General features: G+C 51.3%; 1 protein-coding gene across 1 annotated transcript; it reads left to right on the forward strand.

Annotated features, from left to right (window-relative positions):
• Window positions 1-905: 905 nt before the first annotated feature.
• Window positions 906-27,031, forward strand: SYNM (synemin). The gene is made up of 5 exons (XM_055326317.1): window positions 906-1,813; window positions 9,664-9,788; window positions 19,565-19,635; window positions 22,842-25,267; window positions 26,128-27,031. The coding sequence occupies exons 1-5, from the start codon at window positions 986-988 to the stop codon at window positions 26,464-26,466; spliced, it is 3,789 nt and encodes a 1,262-aa protein (XP_055182292.1). The 5' UTR covers window positions 906-985; the 3' UTR covers window positions 26,467-27,031.

Here is a 27,031-nt window from a genome sequence, read left to right on the forward strand (position 1 = left end):
TGTGACTTCAATAACTGTCATGAAAACTAATGAAATGCAAGCGTGCAAAAGAGAGCTATGGTTTCTGTGACAATTAAGTGGAGGCACGATGTTGGGAAAAAAAGCAGCTGTCCCATTAGGTGGAACAGTGAGAATCGTAAACGTTTGGTGAGATAGGAGGTGTCCAGGAAAATTCTGCACTCGGAGAACCTCACAATCTTTTGTAGTTCCCGCTCCAAAAGAAAGAAACTGATATTGGAAAGTGTAGACTATGTCTTCTACGGGTAGTTTGTACAAGGCACACGTGGACCTCTAGTCAACCTATAACAAAAGAAAGGTCTTGGCTGTATACAGAAGCCGTGGCAAGTGAATGTGTATTTATGTACTAAGTTAAAATAGAATATTTAATGCACATCCATGCATGCGTATGCATATGTATGTGTATTGGATTTGTGTGTGTACATTATATGTACGTATATAATTTTTAGGCCTCCGAGCTTCAGAACCGTGGATGAGAAGTCTCCCGTAAGTGATCAGCTGTCTCACTTAGGGGCGGCTCCTGTGTCTTTCCATCGGCGCCGGGACACTCGGGTGCTGCAGGTGCGCGTGTCGGGGCAGCAGCGGGGAGCTCTCCTCCGCGTCCCTTCTCCGAGGATCCCTGCCCAGAGAGCCTGCCGCCCGCCCGCCCGCTCGTTACTGGGCTGCTATTGGGCGGCGGGGCCCGGGACTGCCCGCGGGGGCCGGGGCCGGGAGCCCGCGCCGCGCCCGCGTCACTCCGGCAGGGGGCGCCGTCGGGCCGCAGGGCCCGCGCCGGGCCGCGCTCTCATTGGCTGGAGGCCGCGGCCCGCGCCCGCGCCCGCGCCCGCTCCCGCCCGCCGGGTCCGCTAAGTGGCGCGGCGCGCCGGCTCCCGCCCCAGTCTGCGGGCCTCCCGGGCAGCGGCGGGGCCGGAGCGGCGCCGAGGAGGGGACAAGACCAGGGCAGGAGGGACCCGGCCGGCGCAGCAAGATGCTCTCCTGGCGGCTGCACACGGGCCCCGAGAAGGCCGAGCTGCAGGAGCTCAACGCGCGGCTCTACGACTACGTGTGCCGGGTGCGGGAGCTGGAGCGCGAAAACCTGCTCCTGGAGGAGGAGCTGCGCGGCCGGCGCGGGCAGGAGGCCCTGTGGGCCGAGGGGCAGGCCCGCTTCGCCGAGGAGGCGCGCGGCTTGCGGCAGCAGCTGGACGAGCTGAGTTGGGCCACGGCGCTGGCCGAGGGCGAGCGCGACGCGCTGCGGCGCGAGCTGTGGGAGCTGCGGCGGCTGGGCGACGAGGAGCGCGCGGCCCGCGGCCGCCTGGACGCCGAGCTGGGCGCGCAGCGGCGCGAGCTGCAGGAGGCGCTGGGCGCGCGCGCCGCCCTCGAGGAGCTGCTGGGCCGCCTGCAGGCCGAGCGCCGCGGCCTCGAAGCGGCCCGCGAGCAGGACGTGCGGGAGCTGCGCGCGCGCGCCGCCCGCCTGGCCCTGAGCTACCGCGCCCGCGCCCCCGGCCCCGGCCCCGGCCCCGGCCCCGCCGCGCCCCCGCCGCGCCTGCGGGAGGTGCGCGACGGCTACGCGCTGCTGGTGGCCGAGGCGTGGCGGGAGACGGCGCGGCTGTACGAGGACGAGGTGCGCGGGCTGGAGGAGGCGCTGCGGCGCGGCCAGGAGAGCCGGCGCGAGGCCGAGGAGGAGACGCGGCTGTGCGCGCAGGAGGCCGAGGCGCTGAGGCGCGAGGCGCTGGAGCTGGAGCGGCTGCGCGCGCTGCTGGAGCAGGAGCTGCTGCGGGTGCGGGGGGAGTACGAGCTGCAGGCGGAGGAGCGGCAGGTGGGTGCGCGGGGACGGCCGCAAGCCCGCCCCCTGGCCGCGGCGCGGGCGCGGGGCGCGGGGCGGCGGGGCCCGTGGGTGGGGCCCGTGGGTGGGGCCGGCCCGCAGGGTGTCCGCTCGGCCCCAGCAGCTGGGCGCTGAAGGGGACCACCCCCACCCACCCGTAGGGCCTGGTTGAGGCCTCGGGCCCGGCGTCTCGCCAGCCGGGGAGAGCCGTCCGCGGGCGGGTCCCGTCCCTGTCATCTCGTTAGGTTGTCACTTCTGTAGCTTTTGCCCCGAGCGCGTGCATCCTGACAGAACACCCCGGCCCCGGGCAGCGCTAGGTTCCCTTGACCTGAATCTCACAGAAGTCCGCCGCGCAGCCTCTGCGACTTCCAGAAACGGCTCCGCAGCGACAGCGCACTCCTTCTCGGGTGGGTCTCCGCGCTGCGAGGGTGTCTAGGCCGTGTCAGGTCCCCACCGGGAGCCGTTCAAAATGACAGCCCCCTCCCCTGGCTGTGGGGCGCCCCTGGGGAGAACTTAACCGGTTCTTACTTTGCCGGAGGGATTTCCCGGCAGGAGGCAGCGGATTCGGCTCTCCGGGCCACTGCCTCGTTTGCTCTTGGGAGGGGCAGCACTTTCATGCAGAAAAGAGCTCACTCCGAGGTGTTTTTCTCACGGTACAAGCAGACAGCAGATCTCTGGGTAGTGTAAAGGTCGTGGCAGGATGTTATTACAAGTGCGGGGTGACATAAACAGTGACTGTTTCAGAGAAGCAAAGCCCAAACGTCTGACACGGACAGGGTGACACTTGTGGCCGATCATTGTCTGTACACCCAGTCCAGTCCTAGGATTGGCCCTGGTCCTGCCTAGCCCAAGCCACATTTGCAAATATCCCCCAATCATACTATCAGTGGTTCTCAGGTTGACAGTTTAAGATAACATCCACACAAGTTCAGAAATTTTATATATATGTAAAATCTTATATATATAAATCTTATATATGTCTTATATATAAACCTTATATATATAGAAGACAAATATATATATATATTTTTAAAGATTTTATATTCATGAGAGACAGAGAAAAAGAGAGAGAGAGGCAGAGACACAGACAGAGGAGAAGCAGGCTCCATGCAGGAAGCCTGATGCGGAACTCAATCCTGGGACTCCAGGATCACACCCTGGGCCTAATGCAGGTGCCAAACCACTGAGCCACCCAGCCCCCCCCCTTTTTTTTAAATATAGGAAATAAATGGAACACGGGCCTCTTTTTTTTTTTTTAATATAGGAAGTAAACAGGCCACAGTGGTCATGGCCTCGAGGACTATGGTGGTGTGACAGGTGTCCACCAATAATCAGCAAATATCTAGCGACTACTCCTAGCTCTGAGTGCTGCGTTTGTGTTTCCGTATTCAAAGAGCTGGAGTCAAGATGGGAAATCCTATGAAGCAGTACAATACTAAATTGTTTGGAATTTACTCTTTTGGAATGTGGGTTTTGTTGGGCCTCTGCCTCATAATTTTCAAAAGCATTTCCCTCCCCACCCAGGGTTGTAGGTAGAGCAAGGACAGGGACTGGCTGAAGTGTGTGCTGATTTCCAGAGCTTACTCTAGATGCCTGAGTGCTCCCCTCTCCAATGATGGCAGCCGGAGATGCTAGTTCCATAGGGCCCCATGCTCTGTGTTGGCTGGAAGTTAAAAAGTATCTTGGTGGAAGCTTTCTCGGAGCTTTTCACCAAAAAGAAGTGCCTGCCAAACTTAACAGTCCACAGAGCCTTGAGCCTGGCTCTAGGGAACCCCAACTCCCGCCCCCAAGGCCCCTGCTGTGCCAGCAGGTTTGGAAACTGCTTCTCTGAGGTGTGTTGTGTGGGCAAAATCCTCAACCATTGGAATCATAGCTCACTTGGCTCGATTTAGACCTTGAAGCTCTGGTTACAGGGTTCCTTTTTAGAAGTAGGACCCTGTCCCTCCTAAATAAACCTTAGTGCAACCACAGATATGAACAGAGCTCCTCTGACTGCAGCAGAAGTAAGCACCTGGGATGCGCATTCAGAATCACTGTCCTGCTCTTTGATAGAGGAGACCAGGGCCCACTGGGGAAGTGCCTTCCCTGGGGTACACCTGATGGGGACTAGGATCCTGCCCTCAACAGTCTGGTAATACCTCTTGCATTGAAATTCACTTCTTTGCCCTAAAAGTAGGGAGCAAGGAATGCCCACAGGACTTGGATTTTTTTTCACTTCCAATTTGTGTGGTTTCATTGTATTGTTTTCTTACATGGATCTTGAATCTATTCCAGTTAGCCTTAAAGCAACCGAATTACAAATGGCATTCCCAAAGATTCAACACCAAACCATTAGTATTTTTTTTTAAGGGTAAAAATACTAGGAGTTTTGCTAAGGAGTAAGTGTCCATGAGTTAACCCCAAACCCTTGTTTTTTGTTTTTGAAATCCTATCAAAACGTGGTGGGGCTAATATACTGTAGTAAATGTTTCCTTACTAAGAACTAGCCTGTATCAAGCACTTCTCATGTGCCAGGTACCACGGGAACCAGGCCCTTCACGCGTATTCACTCTTAGTCCTCACCTTGACCTTAGGAGGTGGATACTCCTATTAGTCCCATTTCACAGATGATGAAACTGAGGCACTTAGGTCACCTAGTGTGTAAGTAGCTAAGTCAGTGTCCTCTTCAGGTGCCAGTGTCAGAGCAACTAACCAAGGATCCACATTTCTGCTCTTCTCTGTTCCATAAAAGGTAAACATTTGACCAGCATTCTCTCTGCATTTGTAGAATAATGATAGTTGTTTTTCCTTAGGGCTAGCCCAGAGGTGCCCCCTAAGCTGAAATCCCAGAATACTTTCTGACTCTTCCAGTTGGCTGTTGTCAGGATAGTTTTAGTGTCATATGTGTTTTATTTCCTTTTTGTGTAGCCTGTGGTTTAGTGGGAACCGTCCCCTCCCTCACCTGGAGGCAGAGCCCCCACACAGTGCCCCCACTGTCTTCCTGGCTCTAGGCCTCCTCTGTAGCCTGAGTGAACAAGATGCTGGCTGGGACTGTCTTACTGAGAAAAGTGGTTCTTCTGCTAAGGGCTCCTCCTTAGGCCTTCTCTTTCTTAGGCCCCTCCCCCCAGATCTGCCAGAGAGGAGTTTGCTGAACTGACAGCCAAATCCCCAGCATTTTATACGTGGTTTGGATCACTTGAAGCCTGAGCGATACACTGTCTCCCAGTTCATAGGAAGGAGCTTTGGACAAAAACTTAAGATGTTTGTGGTTTATGCCAGCCTTACCTTAGAAACACTGAGATTTTTGCTCTTGAAACTGAGCTCTTAGCCTTTTGAGGCTATCAAAGGTGTCTATGTCTCCAAAATGTGACTGAATGAGAACTTTCTTTTGACTGGAATGGGGATGGGTTAGCCGCCCTGCCTGAGTCTGAATTTTGTCTCTGCCACTGTTTGGGTCTCAGTTTCCTTATTTGCCAAACAGGGGTAATAAAAACAACTCACAGAGTGGACACATTCAGTTCATTCATTCATTAGACTGCTATTGAGCACGAAGTGTGCCAAGCTTGGTTCTTTTTTTTTTTTTTTTTTTTAAAGATTTTATTTATTTATTCATGAGAGGCAGAGAGAGAGGCAGAGACACAGGCAGAGGGAGAAGCAGGCTCCCTACGGGGAGCCCAATGTGGGACTTGACCCCAGGACCCCAGGATCGTGACCTGAGCTAAAGGGAGACACTCAACCACTGAGCCACCCAGGCATCCCCCAAGCTTGGTCCTTAAGTGATAAGGATATAGCAGTGAACAAAACAAAAACAGAGAAAATCCCTTCCTTGCCTTCAAAGGTCTTTTTTTTTTTTAATTTTTATTTATTTATGATAGTCACACACACAGAGAGAGAGAGGCAGAGACACAGGCAGAGGGAGAAGCAGGCTCCATGTACCGGGAGCCCGACGTGGGATTCGATCCCGGGTCTCCAGGATCGCGCCCTGGGCCAAAGACCGGCGCTAAACCACTGCGCCACCCAGGGATCCCGCCTTCAAAGGTCTTGAGGTGGAAACAGTGCACGGTGTCCAGGAAGTGGATGTGGTGGGGTAGGGTGAGCAAGGGGGAGAGTAGCCTCTACAGCACTTGGGCTTTGGCTCTGAGCAGCATGGGGAGCCCCTGGATGACTCTGCGCAGAGGTGAGTGGTGACCTCACTGTATCTAAATGTGATTGCTCTGCCAGCTGTGTTGGACACAGTCTGTGGGACAGGAGTGGGAGCAGGGAGCACTTTTTAGGTGACTTCTTTGCCAATCAAGGCAGGAGGGGCTGGATGCTTGGACCAGGGGCAGCTATGAGGGGCTGAGAACAAGCTCTCTGAGGTTGAAACCCTCAGGGTCTGCACAGATGGATCAGATGCAGTAGAAGAGAGGGAAAGAAATCAAAGTTAACTCCAGTGCTTATGGTCTAAACCGCTGAAAAAAGAGAGTGCTCCTTGCTGGGGGGGGGGGGGGGGGAGGGGGATGGAGCAGGAGATTTGGTAGCTCTGGGTGGGAGATCGGAGTTCACTTTGAGGTGCCTCTTAAATACCCACTAGGTATTGTAAGTGTATTGTCTGGACTAGAGCTATACAAACTTAGCATTCCATTGACTCTTGTTATGATGACTGCATTTAGTTTTGGTGTCTAAATGAGGGTATCACAGTATTTAAATTCCCTCAAGCTCTCCCAGTCCAGATTCTGAGTGACTGTGACATTTGCAGGCTCTTCTGTTTTGTCTGTGTGGCTTGCTTGGAGGAGAGCAGCTCCAGTTGGGTTAAGAAAAAGGGCTTTCTCTGGACACCTAACAGCAGCATGCTCTCCCTGAAACAGACCTCCGTTGCATCATCACTTGTGATGCCATCCAAAAGGTCCCTAAATAGCAATCCAAAGAGGTGACCTCTCTACCCAGCTTTTATAACAGGAGGTGGAACTGCTTTTGCTTGGTTAGAATCAGGAGCTGGTGTCTCTTGCTCCAGTACCTCTGGCCTGGCCCCCAGTTTGAGAACTTCTGGTAGAGTCAAAGCCAAGTTGAAGCTTTCTTCAACCTGAAGGATTGGTTACAGTTTCTGTTGGAGACTGTTAGGAACCAATAAGTCTGAATGGTGTTCCTGGTTCCAAAAGTCAAGTCATTTTCCTTTGACAGTTTAGGGAGAGTTGAATCACATGGAAATGCTGTTGGGACTATACTCATTTTGAAATCAGAGTTTGATTTCCCCCCCTTGATTTTGCGGGGCACAGACCTACTCTGTGCCCTTTGGGAAGAAAGAGAGTCTTCATTTCTACCTCTTTGGCATGACTGGGAGATCCTGACCTGCTCAGGAGGTTTGTGGTTGGAGAAGCGTGTGCATATGATACTTTTTTCTAAGCAATTTTAATAGTAATTGAAGTTCCCTCTATAGAACAAATTACTATGATTTTCAAGTTTTGATATTCAGGTTGAATTTCCTGTAGTAGGATGGAGTACTCTCTGTATTTTTATAGCATACCCTACACTCGAACCTTGTCCCTGGGATTATCCTCCCTCTAAAATGGGGGAACATGGGATTTGAACACAGGACTTAACTATAGGGATGCCTGGGTGGCTCAGCAGTTGAGTGTCTGCCTTTGGCTCAGGTCGTGATCCCTGCGTCCTGGGATTGAGTCCTGCATTGGGCTTACCACAGGGAGCCTGCCTCTCCCTCTGCCTATGTCTCTGCCTTTCTCTGTGTGTCTCTCATGAATAAATAAATAAAATCTTAAAAAAAAAACCGATTTAACTATACAGTGTCTGAATGTCATGGCTAAATTCTGGCAACTACATCACTTACATCAAGACTGGCTAGTGATCTGTTTTGGCGAACCTCTTTATCTACTTATAATGCCAGTTTGGGAGGATATTAACATAGATCTAAAAAAAAAAAAGTAGGGGCAGCCTGGGTGGCTCAGCGGTTTAAGTGCCTGCCTTTGGCCCAGGGTGTGATCCTGGGGTCCCGGGATCGAGTCCCATGCCAGGCACCCTGCATGGAGCCTGCTTCTCCCTCTGCCTGTGTCTCTGCCTCTCTCTCTCTCTCTATCATGATAAATAAATAAAATATCTAGAAAAAGGTAGATCTACCCTGGGATGCTAGCTAGAGGTTCTTAAATTTACTCCTTTGTTTTATTTTTTTTAAGATTTTATTTTATTTATTCATGAAAGACACAGAGAGAGGCAGAGACACAGGCAGAGGGGGAAGCAGGCTCCATGCAGGGAGCCCAATGTGGGAGGCAATCCCGGCTCTCCAGGATCACGCCCTGGGCTGCAGGCGGCGCTAAACTGCTGGGCCACCAGGACTGCCCTACTCCTTTGTTTAAAAAGCTGAGAGGTTTCAGGTTATTATTATTATTTTTTTAAGATTTTATTTATTTGAGAGAGCCTGAGCACAAGCAAAGGGGGAGGGAGGGGCAGAGCCGAAGGAGAGGGAGAAGCAGACTTCCCACTGAGCAGGGATCCCGATGTGGGGCACGATCCTAGGACCCCAAGATCATGACCTGAGCCAAAGGTAGACGCTTCACCAACTCAATCACCCAGGTGCCCCTTTCAGTTTTTGTTTTTAGCATGAGAGAGAACACAGAGAGAACCTAGAAACAATCATTAGCTGATATAGAACTCTTAGGGAGGCAGGATTATTTACATGCCGATTGTGCATCGTTTAAAATGGTAGATCTAGTGTGAGATCTTAGTTTATTCATTGCTTTTGCAGATCTTACGTATTTATTGTGGACCTTTAATGCATTGCCTGGTACCTTTGCTGGAGGGATTACATGGGGAATGGAAATAGATCCCCTCTCCTGATTGTCTTATTTTTGAATTCCACAAAGATAAATGTCTAAAGATGTAGCCAGTTTAGTTAATTGTATTCAGAAATAAGGCTGTTTTCCATTACCAACCAGAAGTTAAAGAATATGGACTCATTTCAGTGTTTAAATATTTGCTCAGTTAATTATTCCCCAGAGCAACTATAAAGCATTAATGCAAAACTGTAACACGGAGTAATGCAAGACTCTAAAATGGGGCCAATGAAGTCACTGTGTGTACCAACTAAAAGATATTGCTGATTTAAAATAGCACATTTTGAGGAGATTGCACCGTCTCCATCACTTCAAGTCCAGTTCACCGATTGTGTGCTGTGTGACTTACAGGGGATGGGCATTTTTCTAGAGATGGGGGGTGCAGGTCATGTCCTTCAGTGTCTCCCTGCCAGAAAGAGAGGGACAGACAGAATTAGCAGGTGTGAGTGGACACACCCTAAGGGCTGGGAGCATGTCAACAGGTGCCAAGGGAGTGCTCAGGACCGACATCTGCCAGGTACAGTCCCCAAAGAAGATTCATATTTTGGTCTGAATTGACATTTATGCCCTGAAGACATTCCTGTCTTTTCTGGGTGGAACAAAGAGTTCTGTGAGTGTACCTGCTTCTTGTTGGGGGAAAATCATGAGTACGAGGGATATTCTGTTTCAGATTGGAGCAACTTCTGTTGCAGACTCCCTGCTTTCTGGTCTGGGCTTCCTTTGAGTAGCATCTGCGTTGACTTTTCCTAAGTAGCCTGATGTCTGAACTGCCATGTTTAATGAACTTCTAAGCATTCCTTCTTACTAAAGAGTAGGAACAGAGAAGCCAGTGTCCTGTCAACATCATCCGTATGTAGTAAAGAAAGAAAAAAAATCTTCCATGGGGAAGAATACTCTATTTAAAATCACTCCTTACAATGATTACATGATTAATAAGCCTAGAGATTTTTTTTTTCTTTTTGCATCCTGAACTGTTGGTACCTGCATTTTGACCACATGGAGCTCCAGCCCTCCGATCTAAAAGCCCTTTGTTCTTTTTAGAGCGTGATCGCCTGCCTGGAGGATGAGAAGGCGGCCCTCACCTTGGCCATGGCTGATCGGCTGCGGGAGTATCAGGAGCTTGTGCAGGTGAAGAATGGCCTCAGCCTGGAGGTGGCCACATATCGGTAAGGATGCTGTGGGGGGACCGCCTTGGCGAAATCACCTGGAGCCTCTGGGGTCCCTGTAGCTTTGTGATAATCAAAGAGCAGACCCCTGGTGTGGCGTGGCAAGGAGTCCAGGGCCAGAAAGAGAGAGAGAAGGAAGAACAGGGCCGCACTTAGACCACTGAGCAGATGCTGTGGTCCCCACCCCACCCCACCCACGATGCAACTAGCAGAACTCACACCCTTGCCTAGTGTTCGTGTGTTCTGGGTGCTGGGGACAAGTTTTGCACATGTCAACACCTTGGATCCTGGGAATTAGGTACTGTGATTCCAGGGGGAGTGAGCTTTGCTCAGAGAAGTTAGGGAGCTAGAGAGTGGAGGCCAGAACTCAGACCTGGACAGGCCTGAGTCTACATGCCGGCTGCTCTGTTGCTTCAGATCCCAGGGCTCTGACTTGACTCTCCATGGGTTTGCCCTGAGTAACTGCATTTTTGCCAGAAGACAAACATTGTACTGAGGCAGCTGGCTTTGTTTGTCAAGATGATGACTTGGGTGTCGGGAGAGGGAGTGGGGTGGTGGTGGTGGTGGTGGTGAGCAGTCCAGATGAAAAAGTGTCAAAGCCTTCAAAGGGGTTGGATGCTGGGTTGGGCAGAGAAGGCAGTCCCGAGTCCCTGGAGCCACCTGTGGGCCAGAAAGCGGTCCTTCTCCTTGGCAGTGTCTGTCCTGCCTCCGGGGGTTAAGCAGTCTTTAGTTGGGGTGGGGCTCCTTATTCCCTGCAGATTTCATGCTCAGTGAGGACTGGTACAGGGAATGGCCAGATCTCAAACACTGACGACAGCAGAAGGACTTTTGAGACACCCAGATTCCCCACTTTGTGAGGATAGTAACAGCCACTAACATGACTGAGCGCTGACTGACTGCCTTTGTGGCTGTTGGCTGCCATGGTACCCTCTCTGGTGGGTGGGTACTACTTGCGCCATTCATAGGGTGAGGGAGGGGGACCTGGAAGCCAGGGGTCCAGGCAGGTGAGACAGCTGTGCCTCACCCACCAAAGCATGTAAAGTGGTCACAATGTCCCCTTTGTTTCCCGGAAATGTGAGAGTATAACTTAGTCGTGAGTCTGAACAAGCTATGGAAACTTTGCCTCTCGGCGGGGGAGTGGAAGACATAATAGGAAATGCCATCTTCCGACGGCATTACTGCTAAGAGATCAGGGGAGTTGAACCTGGAGAGGATAAGAAGGGGGCTGAGTCCACTTCCTTGGTTAGGGGCAGAGCTGGGACAGAGCCCAGGCCTAGTTCAGCACTCCTATGGGCTGCCTAGGGGCCCTTTCTCATCCAATCTCAGTGGAGCTCCTGGGCCCTGCAGTCTGGCTTTTTTGGGCCATGTGCCTCTCCCTAGTCAGGGGGATGGAGTACTCTGGAGCCTGGACAGGGCCACCCTCCTGTGAGCTACATGGATTGACACGGGGGTGGGAGGTGCCCCAAACTGGCACCATCCTAGAGAAGATGTTGGGGTTGCCCCAGAAAACCCACATCTGTGCCTGTGTTCAGTGACCTCGATGTCAGGTGACTCTTCCCTACAGAGGCAGTTGGATTGTCCTTGTAATGGTTCTGTAGGTGGGATACAGAGACTTTGATCTTGTGCTTCTTCTCTCTGGGATTTGAGCCCTTTTCTTCTTCCTTTTGTCTTACTCCTTGTTCTCTGTTGGGAGGAGTCAGAGGGCTTGGTGGGTATCTTGCCTGAACATCTGGGGCCTCACTCTTTGGAGAGGCAGGTCACAACCCTGCTCGTTGAGCTTTTTTTTGAGGGCACTGATGGGGAAGCTTTTGTGCTCACGTCAGCAGTCTGACTGTCGGCAGGGACAGAGTTATGGCTTCTGTCTGTTATGCTTCTTTCTGTCTGTTGCTGGCATTGGTCTAACCCAATTAGGAATTGAGTTGGCTACCTCCTAGCCATTGAGAAGGCATCAGTATTTTCCGGAAAGTGGGTGATTGATTTCACTGTATGTCTTTCTGAAGTCCAAGTTTGCACATGGAAAATGAGGAGCCTGGCACTGCCCAGCTACAGATGACAGGCCCAGTGCCTGGAATAGCTACAGACCTTCCCGCCTCCTAGGGCTTAGGATTCAGTCTGGGAGATGTCCACAGATATAAAAGCTATGGGAGGGGTTGCCTGGAGGGCTCACTCTGTTAGATTTCCACCTTCAGCTCAGCTCATCATCCCAGGGTCCTGGGATTGAGCCCCACCTTGGGCTTCCTGCTCAGTGGAGACCCTCTTCTCCCTCTTCCACTCCCCCTGCTTGTGCTCTCTCATTTTCAATCTGTTAAATAAATAAATAAATAAGATCTTAAAAAAAAGTCATGCAGGCAGTGGAATATAACCCAGTTCTTCTTAGGCACGAAAAGTCTAGCATCTTTATCACTGCTGAGTGTCCTGCAGAAGAGCCCTTGTCATTGCTGATGTGACTCTCCCTATATTTTGCCCTGTTGTCCAAAGGACGGGTATGAAAATTCCTACTTTTGCTCTTCTGACCCTTTTACAGGTGCCCATTTAGTCTTTATAAATCTCTACTGCTGCCTTTGAGGAAGTTGACCTTCCTTTCACACCCTGCCCTAGTGAGTACAGCAGGGACTGTCAGCCTCTTGGGGTCCATGGCCCAGGGCTCCATGCAGTGTGACTCCCCGCCAGCCCTGTCCAGAGGGTCTAAGGTGGCTGGCAGTGTGACTGGCATGGCCTCTCTCCTGAGATCGTGTAGATTTGCTCCACATCTTCCCCGCAGTGGCTCTGCCCCCAGCATTGCGTAGCTGATGGTCATTATGTTGACCTAGCATCTCGTGTAAGGAAAGGATCTGTGGCTCTTCAAAGTTGGAAGCACATCCCAGTACTGCTGGAATTTGTCAGCTATGCTGAAGCCAGCTCTCAAGTGTCATGGACAATTCCAAACCCAGATAACTTGGCCCTTTCCGGTAACCTTCAGTGTGAAGAAGAAACAGTAATAACAAGATAGTATAATTTCCAAAGGAAGTGTAGACTTAGAGTCTATAAGTAAACATGTAATTTAATAAAATAATGAAATTAGGACAAAGCAAACCTCGGCGTCTGAGGCTGGAGGGATCTCATCAAACCCTGCAGGCCAGTTGGTAGCCAGGGAAGACACTGGTGTCTGGCTTCACAGGCGAGTGTGAGAATGAGCCCTCTCCTCCCACACTATAGCTGATGATTGGCAGCATTCCAGGCTGACTGACACTGAGAGACCAGGGAGAGTACAAGAGAAGGTGGCCTGGCACAGGGGACCCGTGTTTGCACTCACCTGCCTGTCACCAGTGGAGTCGTGTGGGGTTGAGGGTGCTTGTCCACCACCTGTGTCATCATGAGGCTTTTCCTGGACTGTGAGTGTTTATCACACTGGCAGCCGAGTGGTTAGAGGGGAGATGCTCTGACAGGACAGGGTGAGGTTCTCAGCCGCATCTGAACCTGGCAGTCACCTAGACAGCCTGTTAAAACATTGGCCCCTGGGCCCATTCCTAGATGTTCCAGTCAGCTTGGTGCTGGATGGGCCTAGGTGTGGTGGTTTTACAGCTCCCAGGAAGATTGTCAGGAGTGCAATGCGGATGCAGGGCCTCACTGCTGCAGGGGCCCACGGGCAGCATTGGGATCGCTGGGCATCTCAAGCCTGTGGAACTGTAGAATCTCAGGCCCATTCTGGACCTTCTGGTCAAAGCCAGCCTTCTAACAAGATGCCACGTGGTTCAACAAACTCACTGCTATTTGCAGAGCAGTTCAGGAAGCATCCTGAAAGCACTAAGCCTATCTGTCTCACAGTAGTCTAGAGATGAGGTGAATGATGGGCAGGCTTAGTGGCGTGCAACATGCTGTGGGGGAGTGGTGGATGAGACATGCAACACGGGCTTCCAGGAAGATAATTTGGGAAGGGCTTCCAGGCAGAGGGGCCAGTCTGGGCGAGGACCTGAGCACTGAGCTAGCATGGCATCTGTGGCAATGCCAGGCATTTAGGCTTCCCCGGGGAGCTCGGGGGCCTGACACGGAGGGCTGTGTGTGATGGGTGGGCAAGAGCCGCACCTGTGAAGCCAAGTGCCCTCAGGCTGCTCTAGAGACACTGGAAGGCAGGGTGCCACGCCAACTCAGAGGGGTTCACAAACCCTCCAACCAGTGTGGCTTGGCATTGAGGGTCATGTGATATGGACAAGGCTGCTTAGACCTAAGTCACCTCCTGAACAGTAGGAAACAAACGTCTCATAAAACACTCGAGTGTGAGGTTTCTAGAGAGGAGAAGGGAGTTGTGAGGATCCGGGAAGGCTTCAGGAGGGAAGTGAGATTGAGCTGGGTCTTGAAGGGTGGTGGAGATTTGAACAGACATTCAGGAGAAGGGGTGGTGGGGAATAGGGAGGTGGCATGTGGGGAGAAGCTGACACGGGTGGCCGAGGGAGGCCCCCTGCATAGGCTGAGCAAGGCCCTGGAGCCTGGCTGGGAGGAGTGCAGAGGTTCCTGGGTGGGAGTGTGGGAGAAGGCACCGCTCATCACATGCTCTTGCGGAGGAGACCACCAGAGGCCAGCCCTATCCATGAACTACCTGCTCGTTCCAACTTAGTTCATAATCAGAATGCGGTGAAAAACTGGGGCAGGAGTGCCCCAAACCCCTCCCTTCCACTGCCAATGCAAAGATCTGGCCCAAAGGCTGAAGATTGAGAACTTGCAGAAGCCCAGCCAGAAAATAGTCTCTCCTCCCTATCCCTCCCTGCCCCCCCGAAAATAAAGAGAACAGAACCCAGTCATTAGGAAGAAGCTGTTAGAAAATATAATGGAAAAAAAAAAAAGAGACTTGAAACAAAAAAATCTAAAAACACCCAGGAATATACCAAGTCCAAAGCCCACAAACCTGCGGGCTTTGAAAACTGTGTGCTCAAGAGGCCCATCCTGGCATTTTGATCTGGGGAACAGACAATGCATTCTCCCTCAAAATTTGAAAAAGAATTGCTTTTTTTTTTTTTTTTAATGTTTTGGGACTGAAATCCATAACAGTTACTCTAAATGTCACTTGAAGAAATGGAAAGCAGGGCAAGATGATTTTTTTTCTTAAAGATTTTATTTATTCATGACAGACACAGAGAGAGAGAGAGGCAGACACACAGGCAGAGGGAGAAGCAGGCTCCATACAGGGAGCCTGACGTGGGAATCGATCCCAGGTCTCCAGGATCAGGTCCTGGGCTGAAGGCAGCGCTAAACCGCTGAGCCACCTGGGCTGCCCCAGGGTAAGATGATTTTTCAAATGGAAAGCACTGAAGGGAGTCTTGGCTGGCCAGATGCAAAAATGCAACACAGAGAAGTGCTGCCTGGATTCTTTTTTGGGCAAAGTCCTTCTTAAAAGGTTAGGTCGGATACAGCAACATCAAAACATATCCTTTGTTCCTCCATACAGTGGGGACATGCAAACTTCCCGTTTCCTCTTTCTGTGGGGCTGGGAGCAGAAACAGTGCGTTTTACCTGGAGGAAGTCAGTATTCAGTCTCTGGACCTGGATCTGGACTGCTAATAAAGCAATAGAGCTCACTCCCCACTGCTGGCGATTCATCATCGTAGTGGTATTTCTGGTCGTTCTATTATTGTTTTAGGCCTGCCTCCACCTTCTCATGTACCTGTGCAAAGGAAAGCCCTTTTTTGGAATTTCTCAGGCTCTTGGAGAGATACATTTTATTTCGCTAAACTGGATCCGACACTTTTTTTTTTTTTAAGATTTATTTATTCATGAGAGACACAGAGAGAGAGGCAGAGACACAGGCAGAGGGAGAAGCAGGCTCCCCGTGGGGGGAACTGATAGGGGCTTGATCCCAGGACTCTGGGATCATGACCTGAGCCAAAGGTAGACATTCAACCACTGAGCCACCCAGGTGCCCTGATCCTCCTCTTTTGAAAACTTATCACCAAGTATTAACATGGAGACTTTAGCTGGTTTATTAGGTAGAATGGCTGAAATTAGTAAAATCTTGTAGTTTCAAGGAGAGGAGACAGAGAGGAGTAACCCATATGTTTGGCTGCTGGCCTCCCCCCTCATCACTGCAGAAACCAATGGTGCTCTGATGACCAGGATTTTCGATTACCGAGTCTCGTGCCCTCTTGGGCTACTTCAGTTAGCTGAATCAGCTTGCTTCTCGGGTTAGTCGAAGATGGTAGTCATGATGATTGTGACAGTTTATTGAGCCCCTACTCTGTGACAGCCACTATTGTAAGAATTTTCTAGTTAACAACCCCCACACGCCTGTGGATGCTGCCTGTTTCAGAAATGAGGAAACTGAGTCATAGGGGGTTTGAGTGGCTTGCCCAAGGTCACAGAACTAGGAAGTGGTAGGTCCAGGATTTGAATCCAGGCAACCTGACTCTGGAAGTTTCTCCATCAACCACTCCCAGTGCTTCCTTTCTCTATTTTATTAAGTAATCTTGGGCTCTCTGTTGATCATTTGATTTTTTTTTTCTTTCTTCAGTCTCTAGAACTGATGGGTAGGTTTTGATATGTGATTTAGAGCCACATACAGAAGGAATGACCAGAAGTGGCATGTATTATCTTCCGTGTGATGCCTGTGGTATGGGACAGGGCCTTTCCAATTGGGATGATGATGCTGGTCCTCTCTCCTGGCTTCCCCCTCCTGTACCCTTGCACCCAGCCTCCAGGCCAGTCAGGGTGGCAGGTGGTCCCTCACCCTCTCTGGAGCTTGGGGGTCAGAGGGGCAGTTCTGAAGCTCCTCCCAGCTCCATCACCTTTCCATCCCACCACTCCCTACCTGCGTTTAGCCAGGAAGCACTTTGTCGACCATCCCAGTAGGCTCCACTGGCATCATTTCTGGAAACATCTTCCCTCTTCCCTCACTCTTGTCTACATTTATCAGGGGCGTGCCTTGTGCCCCCCAAGGTGGATTAACAGCAGCCAGGCCCTGAGGTTCCATTAGGATAATCTATCCTGGACAGAGAACCTCATCCCACCCGGGGCCCTGCTCCGATGGCCGGTGGGGTCTATTAGGGCCTGGAGCCTGGCCAGAGGCCACATTAGAGCTCACTTATGCACTATGGATTTGTCCTGGACTCCTTAGTGAGGCCAGGGACTTGGTTTTCCCGCACATGTTTGCTTATTTTCCTGCTGAAGAGGCTGCCAACCTGTGGGGCTGAAACGTTTGCTAATAGCTCGTGATTCAGGGGGTTGGCATTTCACACAGTCACCACAGCTTGGAGGCTGTTTTCTTCCAATGCTCTCAAAATAACCAGAGAACGCTCTACCCTTTCCTTAAAGTTGCATGAGTCCATTCCTTAAAAATGTGCCTTTTGGAGCTTTTGAGGAAATTTCTGGCATCTTCTCAGCAATCTTATTTTGCCTCTTTGAGCTGTGCTGGTGGAGGGCAGGAGCCATGTGTGTCATGAGAGGTGTCTTTAATTAAGGAGTGAATTAAATGACGGTTGCCAGGCTATGTGCTGGGTGCTAAGGTGCAGAAGGTAGCACATGCCCCTGCCTTCCAGAATTCAACCCTCTATAGCAGGACTAAGTTCCTCCCTTGGGGGGAGCTTCTCTGTAGGGAGTGTTTTGGTTGAAGTCATCAAAAGATGCTGAATATGCTTGCATTAATACAGCCTGGGAAGGGGGCTGTCTGTCTACAGGATTTATTCTTTTGAAAGTTTGTACGAAATGCCGACCTCTCAGGCCCGGCAGGGAGATCTGAGCAGCCTGTAGGAACGGGCGCCCAGGCTGCCTGGGTTCCATCTGACTCTCCTTGCTGGTGAGCTGGATGCCTTTGGCCGGGAAGCTGTCCCTGCACTACAGTCCTCTTACCTCTGGTGCCAGATGCTTATCGTTGGCCTTGTGTGGGGGTTGCTAGAAGGGCCTCCTGAGGTAGGAGATAGGAGGTTCTGAGCTATGCTTGGTACCCAGTCTCAGCCAGGGCTGGTAACCAGCATATGAGCACACAAACTTCTCGGGGGACTGGCACCTGCTCCCAGATAACCAGAGCATCCTACTCAAGGTCCGGAACTCAGTCAAAAAAGTTTTAGAGATTTTATTTATTTGTTTATTCATTGGAGACACAGAGAGAGAGCAGAGACATAGACAGAGGGAGAAGCAGGACTTGATCCCAGCACCCCAGGATCACAACCTGAGCTGAAGGCAGATGCTCAATCACTGCGCCCCCGGGCAACCCCTCAGTCAACATTTGATGGTGGTTTGGATTTCCCCTGAGAGGAACAAAAGCATTCCTCTTTGAGGGATGGGGGAAGATAGTCCCTCTGCCCCTGCAGGGGATCTTCTTTACCCTGACTGCCCTCATCCCCTGCCTGGCCAACCCCCCACCCCCGCCCTCTGCCCCCTGCCCTGTCACGGAGTTCTCTGCTGAGCTGGACTCCTCACAGGCACTTTCTGCCCTGGCCATGGTGGCTCCAGCGAGAAGCCCTCTGGTACCTGAGGCTTCCTGCTGAGTGGGCCGAGGGAAGACCTGCGGTAGAACGTGGCCTTCTCACCCAGGTCTGCCCGGTATGCCGCAGTGTGCCGCCTCTGCTGCTGCTGTCATCCCGGGCACAGACCCTCACGGAGTCTGGCTTCTACCCTGAGCTTTCCTCTTATTGTATACAGACCTCAGAATTTTCTCAGCGATGGAAGCTATTTGTGTTCCTGGAACCTAAAATGCTGGGTCATGAGGATATGAGATTAGTGGGTTGGTGTCCCGTTGCTTGGCTTTTGCCCCTAGTGGAAGGGCTGGGGCTCTGGACTGGGCCCCTCATCTTCCTGAATGCACCCACGTGCACCTTGGGGTAGACTCCCACTGGCTGCCATCTCTCCTTTTTGCCTCAGACGGGCCCTCCCGTGCTGTGCTCCGCCTGCCTGCGGGGTCCTCACATGGATGGGAATCACCACGTTTGAGTCAGTGGAAATAGAACTTGGCTCTGGTTTGCCTGCACTGCTCAGTCCCTGCTGGGAACTGGCGTCCCTCCTCTGTCCCTGTGCCCAGAAGTCATGGGTAAGAGAGCCATTTCCAAGTGGGCCCTGCCTCTGGTTCCCATTTGCCATATACACTGTAGTCTTTGGAAGTGAAGGTAGTGACTTCACACGTTGCTCTAGCAACCAAGCAACTGTTGTGCCCACGGCAGCCAGTGCCTTGGGGGTTTCTCTGAGTGATGGACACCCAGGGCTAACCTGTCCCAGCTTGCTGGGTCCTTTGGGGCCGAAGCCTGACACGCCACTCTATCCTCAGGGCTCTGCATTGTGCATATGAGTGACAACTTACGAAGACTCTTTGGTGTTAGGCTTGTAGATGTGGCCACAGGGATGGCCCTGTCAAGTGCTTTTTGCTGTTCTATTAGAGGAGGTAACAGGATGCTTTTGTGGAGGACACAGGGTCACTGGGGTGGTGCTGGTGGAGGGGTGGCCTGAGCTCCTCCTTTTCCTCTTCTACCTGTCTGCTTTCCAGCTCTACCCTTCCCTTTCAGGGAACTCAGCGTGAAAATCACATATGCCGTCTGGCTGCCTTATTTACAAACAGATGGCAGCCCTTGCTCTGCTCCTAGTCAACCCCGAACCTGTGACTCCAGAAGGACCCCAGTGGGAGTTGTAATTATTCTGGGATCCTCGGACCTGGGGTCACCAACCCCCGACCTCCTCTCCTGGGCCCACGCCTTTCTGTTTACTCCTCTTCCTGGGTTTAGAAGGGCATTCTAGAAGGGCTTGCCTCTCCAAAACTTCTGAAGCCCTCACCCCTCCTAATGTTTCTGATGAGTTTTTTTTTTTTCCTTAAATTATTTTTACAGAGCCTTACTGGAAGGAGAGAGTGATCCAGAGATATTGATCTTGACTGAATGCATTGAAAACATGCCACAAGGTAAATAGAAGAAAAGCTAATTATTTAAGATGTTTTCCGTCTGAACAGGTTCATTCCATGGTTCAATAGTGCAGCTTCCTCTGTCTAGAAGAAATTGGGCTCAGATATGATTTTTTTCAGCTACGTGTCGTTTATCCCTCTCTTAAGTCCCAAACAGATTTTATTTAATGGGCCATGGTTTAAATAAGAATATACATGTAAACGCATGGAAGAGTGCTTAGTAAACTCATTTATTCATCCAGCCAGGGTGGTGAGGGAGGAGCAGGGGCTGATGGGGAGGCCCAGAGGAGGAGACACTGGATGTGTACTCGTTTATCACACCCTTTGGAGGGAACAGCCTTTACAGACTAAAGACTTATGGTTTTAACATAAGTCTGGGGAGGTATTACTTTCTGGAGCAGGGAGTCAGCACTCTGGAACTTGTTCCGCCATGAGGGGCGGAGGTGGGAATGGTTACACGGTTCGTATTACCCCAGGTTGGCCTGAGCAGCTCAGGTTGATGAATGCAGCAGGTGTCCCTTGGTGCCCTGAGGTCTGTCTTGATTGAGGCCCAAAGCTAGAGAATAAAGCTCACATCCCTGTAGCTGCAGAACTGACAAATTAGCGTTCTTTAGAAAGACACTAATGGGGCCCTGGGTGGCTCAGTGGTTGAGCATCTGCCTTTGACTCGGGTTGTGATCCCGGGGTCTTGGGATTGAGTCCCGCCTCAGGCTTCCCACGGGGAGCCTGCTTCTCCCTCTGTCTCTCTCTCTGTGTCTCTCTTGAATAAATAAAATCTTAAAAACAAAAAAGATCTAAGAACCTGTAGGATAACGAGGGAGAGAGAGAGAGAGAGAAAGAAAGAGAGAAAGAAAACTTCTAAAGCCCCATAGTACTTAAAGCACTTTCTGGGTAAAGAAAGGCAGAGGGAATTACTTGTAGTATATGCTCAGTGTATGCCTTCCTTATCAGAGTTTCAGTCTCCCGGGAGTGTTACTGTATTCAAAGTCATGGCACATGGGGAATGCATGTATGTGATTCTTCTATCAGGAGGATATTTGGTTAACAGCCAGTCTGGATAGATAGATGGCAGATTTTTTTTTAAAACCAATACTGTCCACCTTTATTTTTCAAAATCAGCATCTCTATTCAGCACTTGACAGCTTTGAAACTTCACTGGGTTCAGAACAATAGGTTTGGTTCCCGGTGTCTGGTATCTGTGACTAGTGTGGATTTGGTCGTTGACAGTATCCAGCAAGTTTGCTTTCTGATTTGGAGGGTAACGTTGAAAAAAGCCTTGATATCATTCACCTGATTTCAAGGTTTACTTAGTGACATATTTTAGGGGAGGGTACAGGAATCTGCAAGTCCATAGCGTCACTTCCGGGGAGAGAGGAGGAAAGAGCTGTGGCCAGACTTGGAGACTTAGAGGAGAACCAATGGTTGAGGTCAAGACTTGCGAATCTTTTTTTTTCTTTTTTTAAGATTTTATTTATGCATGAGAGACACAGAGGGAGACAGAGACATAGGCAGAGGGAGAAGCAGGGTCCCTGTGGGGAGCCCGATGCAGGACTTTATCCCAGGGCCCCAGGATCACAGCCTGAGCCAAGGTAGGTGCTCAATCACTGAGCCACCCAGGTGCCCTGTCTTTCAGATCTTTGACCAGCTGTGATCGTGGAGCCCAGAGAGAGCCCAGTAAGAGGGTGATTGGGTGCCTCTGTTAACTTGTTTTATTCATTAACTGTTTTGTCAAGCTTCTTAAAGGATACAGAAACCTTACAGAAAGCTAAAGTTAAATTTAGCTTAGTAGTTATGGATTATGCCCAAGCAAGTAGCATTAGAGTAAAGAGGACTGAAAAAAAAAAAAAGGAGGACCAGTTATGAACTCTTTTATTAGGCTTTGAGCTTCCAGATAGTTCTGTGTCCTATGCCCTATACATGCCCGTTAACTGTTCACTGAATAAATGTACAGATGTGTTCCTAGATAATGAATTTATTAATGCTTGTGAATACCCTTATGTTTCTTTTGTAATACTGTCCAGAATAATGCTGGCCACTTGCCTGCAAGATGATATAGCCTGAAACCAGTCTGCCGTCTTCCGTATTTCTTGGTGAACCTGAATTAAAAACCAGATGGTTCCTACACATTCCCAGGTTGGGGGTGGGGGGGCTCATCTCCTGAGGCTTCTCTGTTTAGGTTTAGTATGTTGATCTGAGAAGAGGAATCTTCATGGAAAATGTCCTGGCTTGGTGTTTCTCCTGTCCTGGGATCCATCCTAAAGGGACCCCTGGCTTTGGCTGCAATGACAGGGAGACCCAGCTAGGGGAATAGGCTTTACAGGACTTGGCCAGATGGGGTGTGGTAGGCATGAGAGGACACTCTCAGGGTGGAAGGTGTGCCTGACAACCTTCTAACCCCCAGCTGCCATTCGTAAGAGCAGGTACCTTTGTGGAGTTTGGATACCTCCAAGGGTAGCAGCCTCTGTGGATGATATGGAGCCAAGCAGGAAGCCCAGTGGCCTGCCTCCCAGGATCATGGCATTAAAACAGACCATAGTGTTGGTGACTGGTCAGCTTCCTGCTCTGGCTCATTTTCCAATGAGAAGTTTGTAAAAATAGCAGTGTAAAAATAGAAGAAGTCAGGGAGCCTTAGAAAAAGTTAAAATTCTGCAGGACTCGTTGGCTCAACAATGGAAACCAATGGGAAATAAGAACATATGAAATAGTGGAGGGACAGGCCAGTTACTGTTAAGTAATCCTGGACTTTGTAATTATAAAGCTCTTCTCCATTGAAATAAGTCAAAGAAACTTAGATCAACAAAGTGGAAATAAATGTTTCCAGATCATCAAGACCTTGTGAAATTTCAGCCATGAAAACAGGCGCCCCAACCTCTCTGATGCATGTGCCCTGCTCTACGATCACACACTTGATAACATCTGTTAAGATTCATGACGTTTTGAGATCAGTAACTTGAGAAAAGGGTGGTTTCAAAGCAAGCATAGTGCTCTATTTTATTGTGGCAGCATTAAAAAAAAAACCAAAAGATATGATTTGGGGATTGAAAATCTCTCATTTATAAGGCCCTTTCTGCCGTAATCTTGTGTCTTTATGACGAGGTGATAGGATTTGACCTTTGATGATGCTTTTAAGATGAAAGAAGGTAAAAATAAAATAAAAATAAAAAAATAAGATGAAAGAAGGTAACGATGACTGTCATTTTCTGCAGAGCTCAGGAGCACGCCCTATGGATACACCAACACGATGTTACAGAAGGAAAATGAAAGGAATCTGTTTGCAAGGCAGAAAGCCCTGGCGGCCAGCTTTAGCCACAGCCCAGTGCGGCGCTCTCACCTGGTGCCACAGTCCACCGTGGGAAGTGCTGCCGGAAGAGGCTTCCTAGGCTCAGAATATTCTTCCCGTACCACCAGCCGGCAGGAAACAACTTACGAAAAAGCTACCAACTCTCATGAGAAAACTGCCAAGGGTCACACCAGCTTCAGAACTTTCTCTCCCACGCATGGTCTTTTAAGAGATACAGAAGCTCCCGTGAAAACATTCCTCGATAGGCCCAGGACTGCAGGTACGAAAGATGCCTCCACTCCTGAAGCCAAAGAGCCTGCCATAGCCCCAAAGTCCTCCCGAGAATGCCGGGATGACGTGTCAGCAGGTGCTTCCAGAAGCACCTGGTCAAGCGAGAGGACCGTCATTGTGGGACAGAAGACAGAAGCTAACGCCACGAGGGAGCAAGACAGAAACAGGCCAGGAGCTGTCCAGATGAAGCGAGAAGAGAAAATGTTCGATTCCAAGGAGAGGGCTTCAGAGGAGAGAAACCTACGGTGGGAAGAGCTGACAAAGTTAGATAAAGAAGCAAGAACGAGAGAGAGCCAGCAACTGAGAGATAAGGAGAGAGGGAAGGAGCCAGTGAAGGAAAAGAGTGCAAGAGAAAGAGAGGTGCCGATCAGTCTAGAAGTCTCCCGGGATAGCTCACCACAGGCAGCCCGGAGAACTTTGCAGACGCTGCTGCAGGAGGACGCATGTGACGGTGTGGGGACCCGGGAGGCCGGCTCCAGGCTGGGCCCCGGTGTCCCCACCAGCTCCCTGAAAGGCGAGTCCACCACTGAAACCGTGGCTGAAAACATTGTGTCCAGTATCCTGAAGCAGTTTACCCAGTCTCCAGATACAGAGGCATCTGCCACTTCTTTTCCAGACACGAAGGTCACGTACATGGACAGGAAAGAGCTCCCCGGGGACAGGAAAACTAAGACCGAGATCGTCGTGGAGTCGAGGCTGACGGAGGAGGTGGACGTTTCAGACGAAGCTGGCCTGGACTACCTTCTGAGCAAGAATGTGAAGGAGGTGGACGTGAAAGGGAAGTCGGCCGAGCGGATGCTAGGAGACATAATCAACCTGGGGCTGAAGGGAAGAGAGGGGAGGGCCAAGGTGGTCAACGTGGAGATCATTGAGGAACCCATGAGCTATGTCAGTGCTGAGAAGGCAGAGTTTTCTACCCCATTCGAAGTGGAGGAGGTGGACGACGTGTCTCCCGCCTCCAAGGGGCTCGTTGAGGAAGAAGAGAGTTATGGAGAAGTGGATGTCATGGTCTCTGGTCGTCAGCATAAGAAGACCAAGCGGCCCCATGAGAACGAAACCCGAGTTGAAGAAGTCATGGAGGCCAGTGACTCGGAGGGAGGAGAACAGAGTTATTTTGTGTCAACACCAGATGAGCACCCTGGGGCACAGGACAGGGATGAGGGCTCCGTGTATGGGCAGATCCACATCGAAGAGGAATCCACCATCAGGTACTCTTGGCAAGACGAGATTGTGCCAGGGACTCGGAGAAGGATCCAGAAGGATGCTGTGTCGGGGGAGGCAGTTGTGAAGCCAGCGGATGTCTTTGAACCCCCTCATGGGGAGGACGTGGGCTTTATTCACTGGACGGAACAGGTTAGAAGTGGTGAATTTCATGCCGAACCCACCATCATTGAGAAGGAGATCCAGATACCACCTGAGTTCCACACGTCCATCCAGGGGGCCACCAAGGAACCCAGACGCCAGCTGGTAGAGGTGATCGGGCAGCTGGAAGAAAGCCTTCCGGAGCGCATGAAGGAGGAGCTGTCTGCCCTCACCAGAGACAGTCAGGGCAGCCCGGAGAACGTCTCCATCGATGTAAAGAAAGTCCACACCGCTGGTGGTAGGTCCGTGACCTTGGTTGCGCAAGTCAACCTCTCGAAAACCGTGGACGCCAATCAGCTAGACCTGGAGGAGCTGAGCAGAGATGAAGCTGGGGAAATTGAGAAGGCTGTGGAGTCAGTGGTACGGGACAGCTTGGCCAGGCCGCCTGGAAGCCCGGACAGGGAGAGTGCGGCCGAGGTTCCTGCCGCCGGCCTTGGCTTCAAGCGCTGGGCCACCCAGGAACTGTACCGTCCCTACGGGGAGGAGGACCGGGCCGGCCTGGCCTCTCCCAGCACCGAGGCCGCCGCGCCCCAGGGCCCCGTGTCAGCCACCGTGGAGGTCACCAGCCCGAGGGGCTTTGGCCAGTCACACGTGCTAGAGGATGTCAGCCGCTCTGTCAGGCGAGTCATGGTAGGCCCCGCCGGAGTCTGGAGGACGGAGCAAGTCTCTCGAGAAGGACCCACTGCGCAGGTTGTGGAGGTGAGTGGGGAAGGTGACTGACGTCAGGCAGCCGGCTTGGCCGGGGCCACCTGGTCTGGAAGGCACCCCACCCTGGTTCCTGATCAAAGACGAGTGTCCAAAGAAGTCGTCTTCCAAGGGTCTATCCCTGCCTTTCAGGAGGTGGGGGGCCCAGGAGAGGCTGACCCCATAGAGCTTTCCACACACACACACCCACACCTCAGAGAAGCACAGGGTTTGCCTCCAGTCTCGTGCTGAAAGGGATATTGTTTTTCAGAGCCCCATTTCTGGGCGGGCACAGGTGGTGATTATTCTCAAACCGAAGAGTCAGTGGGGACCCAGCCTTTTGTAAAGCAACTTCAGGTTGACCCCAGAGAGGGGTTCAGTGAGCACATCGGGGCACAGCCCCGCTTCTAGACCGAAGGCAGTGGGGCTTCTGAGAAGCTTCTGTGCCTCCCGAAGAGGGGTCAGGGAACAGCAGATCCATCAGGCGGGTCAAAGGCGGGTCTCCGAGGTATCAAGCCTCTGGCCGGAGAGAATGAAGGGACTCGGGAGGCAGTGCCCGCAGAGAGGGCTCAGCAGGCGTGAGCCAGGCTCCTCGCAGGTACGCTGTGGGCAGGCAGATGCTGGTGACTGGAGTGTCCAGTGGCCTCAGGAGGCCCGTGTGGGCAGGAGAGACGCTGGGCATGAACAGGCACCCTGGGCTGGGCCCCGCAGGAACCCGACCCTCTGAACAAGTTGTCCTCCGTGTCCCGTTCCTGGATCACTGGCACCTGCCGGTTCGGCGGGCTTCCCTGAACCAGGCTGACTTAGCAGACGGCAGCAGTGCACTAAGGCATGTTGCACTGAGACCCAAAGGCTCCTCTCCGTTTACCTTTCAGGTGGATGTGAGCGACACAGAGGCGACTCCCCGCTGGACGCAAGAGACCTCAGTCTTCTTCCCAGGGGGGACAGAAGCAGCAGTGCAGGGCGCCCCTGACCCCGGTGCCTGGAGGGACGTGGGTGGGGCAAGCGCCTGGGTGGCCAGCGTGAGTTTCCAGGGCTCTGCCGGGGACGCACGCCAGGTCCCCGGAGACCAGGCCAAGGAGCAGGCTGAGTTTGACAAGACGGTGCAGCTCCAGAGGATGGTAGACCAAAGGTCGGTGATTTCGGATGAAAAGAAAGTCGCCCTCCTCTATCTAGACAACCAGGAGGAGGAGAGTGAGGGACACTGGTTTTGAGACGTATGTTGTTTTCCCGAGGTTACTTACCTGGTAACGGGGCAGCACACAAAGGCCTTTACTAATTTGAAGGAGCAGGGCTCACTCATGTATTAAGGCTCCTTCTGTTTCTCCAAAGGGCGCTCTGGGCTCTGTCAATTTACTTAATAATCTGCAAAGTTTGCAAATCAACTCACGCCATTGAAGGCGTTGGGAGTTTCATTTTTGAGGCGGAACTTGGAACAAAATTAGTTTTTATCGCTTCAGTCTTAAAAGTTCCTTCTCCTGGACCAGAGTCTCTCCACTCCTAGAGACAATTTCTACCAGTTTTGCTCCTGGTCACAGAAATGCCTCGCATCTGTCTGAAATCACAATTAACTATCTGTAGGTAAGAGGTCTTTATGGTAACAAGATCAAAATATATTTACGAGTCCATCTTACTTGCATGTGCGAATACGAAATAACAAATAACCTTTAAAAGGAAAAATGCATACATTTTTTCTCTTCTAAGTCTTCTCAAAAAGAAATCCTCGGAAGGAAGCAGATTGCTTCTTCTATTATAAAAATAAATTCTAAATGATTTTTA

Source organism: Nyctereutes procyonoides, unplaced genomic scaffold (assembly GCF_905146905.1).
Source record: "Nyctereutes procyonoides isolate TBG_1078 unplaced genomic scaffold, NYPRO_anot_genome, whole genome shotgun sequence".
Classification (NCBI taxonomy): Eukaryota; Metazoa; Chordata; class Mammalia; order Carnivora; family Canidae; genus Nyctereutes; species Nyctereutes procyonoides.

What these genes read in the sequence shown, in the direction of transcription:
- SYNM (XM_055326317.1), top strand. Translation starts at nt 986, where the DNA reads ATGCTCTCCTGGCGGCTGCACACGGGCCCCGAGAAGGCCGAGCTGCAG. An exon ending in TGCAGGCGGAGGAGCGGCAG is followed by an intron (nt 1,814 to 9,663) that starts GTGGGTGCGCGG and finishes TGTTCTTTTTAG; the next exon opens with AGCGTGATCGCCTGCCTGGA. An exon ending in CTGGAGGTGGCCACATATCG is followed by an intron (nt 9,789 to 19,564) that starts GTAAGGATGCTG and finishes TTATTTTTACAG; the next exon opens with AGCCTTACTGGAAGGAGAGA.